Below are 5,723 nucleotides of genomic sequence, written 5' to 3'. Positions count from 1 at the left end.
AGCTAACGTTAGCATGACCGTCTCCCTCTATAGCAGGAAGCTAACGTTAGCGTTACCGTCTCCACAGCTCTATAGCAGGAAGCTAACGTTAGCGTTACCGTCTCCACAGCTCTATAGCAGTAAGCTAACGTTAGCGTGACCGTCTCCCTCTATAGCAGTAAGCTAACGTTAGCGTGACCGTCTCCCTCTATAGCAGTAAGCTAACGTTAGCGTGACCGTCTCCCTCTATAGCAGGAAGCTAACGTTAGCGTGACCGTCTCCCTCTATAGCAGGAAGCTAACGTTAGCGTGACCGTCTCCCACAGCTCTATAGCAGGAAGCTAACGTTAGCGTGACTGTCTCCCTCTATAGCAGTAAGCTAACATTAGCGTGACCGTCTCCCTCTATAGCAGTAAGCTAACGTTAGCGTGACCGTCTCCCTCTATAGCAGTAAGCTAACGTTAGCGTGACCGTCTCCCACAGCTCTATAGCAGGAAGCTAACGTTAGCGTGACCGTCTCCACAGCTCTATAGCAGGAAGCTAACGTTAGCGTGACCGTCTCCACAGCTCTATAGCAGGAAGCTAACGTTAGCGTGACCGTCTCCACAGCTCTATAGCAGGAAGCTAACGTTAGCGTGACCGTCTCCCACAGCTCTATAGCAGGAAGCTAACGTTAGCGTGACCGTCTCCCACAGCTCTATAGCAGGAAGCTAACGTTAGCGTGACCGTCTCCACAGCTCTATAGCAGGAAGCTAACGTTAGCGTGACCGTCTCCCTCTATAGAAGTAAGCTAACGTTAGCATGACCGTCTCCCCCTATAGCAGTAAGCTAACGTTAGCGTGAAAGTCTCCCTCTATAGCAGTAAGCTAACGTTAGCAAGACCGTCTCCCTCTATAGCAGTAAGCTAACGTTAGCATGACCGTCTCCCACAGCTCTATAGCAGGAAACTAACGTTAGCGTGACCGTCTCCCACAGCTCTATAGCAGGAAGCTAACGTTAGCAAGACCGTCTCCCTCTATAGCAGTAAGCTAACGTTAGCAAGACCGTCTCCCTCTATAGCAGTAAGCTAACGTTAGCATGACCGTCTCCCACAGCTCTATAGCAGTAAGCTAACGTTAGCATGACCGTCTCCCACAGCTCTATAGCAGGAAGCTAACGTTAGCATGACCGTCTCCCACAGCTCTATAGCAGTAAGCTAATGTTAGCATGACCGTCTCCCACAGCTCTATAGCAGTAAGCTAACGTTAGCAAGACCGTCTCCCTCTATAGCAGTAAGCTAACGTTAGCATGACCGTCTCCCACAGCTCTATAGCAGTAAGCTAACGTTAGCATGACCGTCTCCCACAGCTCTATAGCAGTAAGCTAACGTTAGCATGACCGTCTCCCACAGCTCTATAGCAGGAAGCTAACGTTAGCAAGACCGTCTCCCTCTATAGCAGTAAGCTAACGTTAGCAAGACCATCTCCCTCTATAGCAGTAAGCTAACGTTAGCATGACCGTCTCCCACAGCTCTATAGCAGTAAGCTAACGTTAGCGTGACCGTCTCCCTCTATAGCAGTAAGCTAACGTTAGCAAGACCGTCTCCCTCTATAGCAGTAAGCTAACGTTAGCATGACCGTCTCCCTCTATAGCAGTAAGCTAACGTTAGCAAGACCGTCTCCCTCTATAGCAGTAAGCTAACGTTAGCAAGACCGTCTCCCTCTATAGCAGGAAGCTAACGTTAGCATGACCGTCTCCCACAGCTCACATGTGTTAGATACCAGTACTTCAACAATACTTGGTTTTCGATACCGATACCTGAACCTTTTTCTAACGGCATCTCTGTTACTTCTGTTCTTCGTGTGCTCAGTTTTGCGATCGACTGGCGCCCGTCACAGCGCCACCTGGTGTTCCTGAAGAGTGCCTCTGAGGTGTACGAGCTGCAGGTGGAGGAGGGTTATCCACGCGGAGGGTCAGTGCGGCTGCTGACGCTGCAGAGGGACGGCCAGCAGGTGGAGCCCTCAGAGAACACCGTGAGGAACTTGGAGCAAACAGCAGAATCAGGTTTCAAACTTTAACTCATCAAACTGTGTCTAGTTTCAGGAGGAAGAGAAGAAACTGACCCTCACTCAGTGGCTGCTGCGGCTCAGCTCCTCGCCCTGAAGCGTCGACACCTTCATCAGAGCCCAGGACTTCAGGGGGTCCAGTTTAACCCCTTAACTCCCACCTGAACCGATCCAGTTTGGCTTTATCCTAATCCAAAAGCTTCTTGAGGAAAAAAGCACCAAAACAACCACAAAAAACAAGAGAAAACAAGGATGTAAACGCAACAAAGATGTGACAAAAATTCAACAAAAATGTGACAAAAATTCAACAAAAATGTGACAAAAATTCAACATAAAATGTGACAAAAATTCAACAAAAATGTGACAAAAATTCTACAAAAATGTGACAAAAAAATCAACAAAAATGAGACAAAAATTCAAAAAAAAATGACAAAAATGAGACAAAAAATGTGACAAAAATTCAACAAAAATATGACAAAAAATCAACACAAATGTGACAAAAAATCAACAAAACATGAAAAAACAAAACAAAACTAAAATGAATACGAAAAGCCACGGGAAAAAAAGCAATGGCAACACGGCAACAATGCAAGGAAAAGATCCGTTTATGTCAGTTTTGTTGGTCTTAGCTTTCAAATGAGGCGTTAGGGTTGAATTTTTGTCACTTTTTTGTTAAATTTTTGTCACATTTTTTTTAAATTTTTTGTCACATTTTTGTTGATTTTTTGTCACATTTTTGTTGAATATTTTGTCACTTTTTTGTTGAATTTTTGTCATTTTTTTTTTTGATTTTTTGTCACGTTTGTCGCGTTTACATCCTTGTTTTCTTCTCATTTTTTGTGGCTGTTTTGGTGCTTTTTTCCCAAGAAGCTCTTTTTTTGGGTAAAGCCAAACTGGAGAAAATGGGCTCCGTTCAGGTGGAGTTACGAGGTTGTTTAACCAGTCTGACCTCAGCTCTCGTCAGCGTGCAGCGTTTTTTTAGCTCATTTATCAGGGAGAAGATCTGGGGAACGTCTCGTAGCAACAGTTGCTATGAGGTATGATTGGACACTGGCTTTTTTGGGGCGGGGTTTTGCAAAAGGTCAATCACCCCCTTGTCCTGAAATTTCAAGTAAAGTAAGAAATATTGATTATAGTTTATCTCCAGTCCATCGCAGACACTCGGTCTGTAAGATCCTAATCTCAGATCTGTCACTTTAAAGTTACACTAACATTAACCATATGTCATCAGCGGCACATTAAAGAGGCTGAATGTAAAAGGTGAATGATTTGAGTCGCTGAGGGTGAGTGACGTTATATTTACTGTTGTGAATAAACACGACCTGAGAGACTTTAAACGGCTGTGTCTTGATTTACACCGACTGAAGCTGAAGCTGATGGGGCTTCATTAACCCGAGACCTTCACAGGCCTGGATCTACAGGGGCCAGAGGCCTAAAAGTCCCTCTGAAAAAGTCACATTAGATTCTGTCGCTGAAAAAAGGCAAAAAAACGTTGTATTTTTACATGAAAACATAGAATGACTGAAAACTCCCCTTTTCACCTGCAGCGTCTGGCCTTCAAACCTGTGTCGCCCAAATATAAAGTCATTTATCACATACAAATAAAGCCAAGTCTGAATCGGGTCCATGTGGATGTTTATTCACAGCACATTGTTCAGTAGAAGCGAAAAAACGGCAGTCGTAGCTAGTGCTAGCTAGCGTTAGCATTAGCATTCTCTGTTATTTATGTATTTCTGGGCTGTTGAACCACTTTGCTCGTCTCCAGGTCTTTGTATCTTTATTCAGAAGAAAACTAGATTCATAATTCAGTGTTTGTTAAAGTAGTTTTTGAATAATTAGAGAAAGTTTTGTTTTTCTCAAATTGTTTTCCCCCATAACTGTTTTCAAGCGTGACCATATATGGGCGATTCCACAGATGCGTCTGAATGTGATTCACTTCCTGGTCAGGGTCGTGTGTTCCAGAATCTGCTTCGAACATGACCATATATGGGAGATTCCGCTCCGGCGCTGCTCGGAACACGGTGACATCACCTGGCCTCTGATTGGTCGATCTGTTGCAATGCATGATGGTTAGCCTTCATAGCAGCGGTTTGTCCTCAGAACGAGCTGTCTGTGTGTCAGAGCGCGACGTTTTCACCACAGTTCAGCGTCTGAAACGTTAATCAAAACAACTGCAGCGTTTGTATCGACTTACTGTGTTTTTATTCTTCATCTGTGGTTAATTCACCGACGTGATGTCGGGCGAGTCGGACACAGACGGCCTGAAGGAGGAGGAAACCTCGAGGGCCAGGTTTGCCAAAGCTAAAGCCTTCTTCGAGAGCGCCACGCGGGAAACTGTCCCACGTCCTCGAAGATTCACCAGAAATGGATCTCGAAGAGCGACGGCACCGACGGACCAAGTCCCTGAGAGAGAAACTCTGGAGACGGACCAAGTCCCTCAGCGCCAAACTGTGGAGACGGACCAAGTCCCTGAGCGAGAAACTCTGGAGACGGACCAAGTCCCTCAGCGCCAAACTGTGGAGACGGACCAAGTCCCTGAGCGAGAAACTCTGGAGACGGACCAAGTCCCTCAGCGCCAAACTGTGGAGACGGACCAAGTCCCTGAGAGAGAAACTCTGGAGACGGACCAAGTCCCTGAGCGCCAAACTGTGGAGACGGACCAAGTCCCTGAGCGAGAAACTCTGGAGACGGACCAAGTCCCTGAGCGCCAAACTGTGGAGACGGACCAAGTCCCTGAGAGAGAAACTCTGGAGACGGACCAAGTCCCTCAGCGCCAAACTGTGGAGACGGACCAAGTCCCTGAGAGAGAAACTCTGGAGACGGACCAAGTCCCTGAGCGCCAAACTCTGGAGACGGACCAAGTCCCTGAGCGAGAAACTCTGGAGACGGACCAAGTCCCTCAGCGCCAAACTGTGGAGACGGACCAAGTCCCTCAGCGAGAACCTGTGGAGACGGACCAAGTCTCTGAGCGAGAAACTCTGGAGACGACGTCCGAGAATCAAAGAGAACATCTCACAGAGCTCCCCACAGAGCTCCCCACAGAGCGCCCCACAGAGCGCCCCACAGAGCGCCCCACAGAGCGCCCCACAGAGCTCCCCACAGAGCTCCCCACAGAGCTCCCCACAGAGCTCCCCACAGAGCTCCCCACAGAGCGCCCCACAGAGCTCCCCACAGAGCTCCCCACAGAGCTCCCCACAGAGCGCCCCACAGAGCTCCCCACAGAGCGCTCCACAGAGCGTTCTGAAGGACTGGAAATGGAGACGAGCGCCTCCAGACGAGGACAGGACGTGACCCAAACCCTGCTGAGAGGAGACATGTCCCTCAAACCTTCTGCTCTGGAAACAGAAAGAGTTTGTGTTTCTGAGCAGAAACTGCCCCTCGGAGACGCGTTCATGAGGGTCTGTGAAGAAAAGGGGCGGGAAACGACCAGAGAACTCGGAGCAAGGCCAAAGAAACGTCTTCAAATCAGCCAAAAATCTGAAGGTCCCAAAGATGGCGTCTGGAAAGAGCGTCGCGCTGCTTTAGAAGTGGAACAAAAGCTCTTACTTGAGGAGAACAAGGCCGTGGATGTGGAACTCTTCAAGCTTAACAAGAGAGAGAAGCAGGAGAGGTTTTGTGCGAAGCTGGAATGGGAGATCACGGAGTTGAAAAGCCGTAAAATCGCTTTGCAGAGCGAGATCGACTGTAAGAAATGTAGGCA

General features: G+C 47.7%; 1 protein-coding gene across 1 annotated transcript in view; it reads left to right on the top strand.

The window, feature by feature from the left end:
* The window catches only part of LOC306968643 (uncharacterized protein), a 12,996-nt gene extending 10,839 nt beyond the window's left edge, over nucleotides 1–2,157 (top strand). Inside the window, exons 8-9 of the mRNA XM_079564083.1 lie at nucleotides 1,828–1,990; nucleotides 2,055–2,157. Of these exons, the coding sequence (XP_079420209.1) occupies nucleotides 1,828–1,990; nucleotides 2,055–2,120 (229 nt within the window). The 3' untranslated portion in view covers nucleotides 2,121–2,157. The remainder of the gene's footprint in view (nucleotides 1–1,827; nucleotides 1,991–2,054) is intronic.
* Nucleotides 2,158–5,723: the final 3,566 nt, after the last annotated feature.

Source organism: Gobius niger, assembly GCF_951799975.1.
Source record: "Gobius niger genome assembly, chromosome: 10".
Classification (NCBI taxonomy): domain Eukaryota; kingdom Metazoa; phylum Chordata; class Actinopteri; order Gobiiformes; family Gobiidae; genus Gobius; species Gobius niger.
This window is presented reverse-complemented; position numbering and strand designations above follow the sequence as displayed.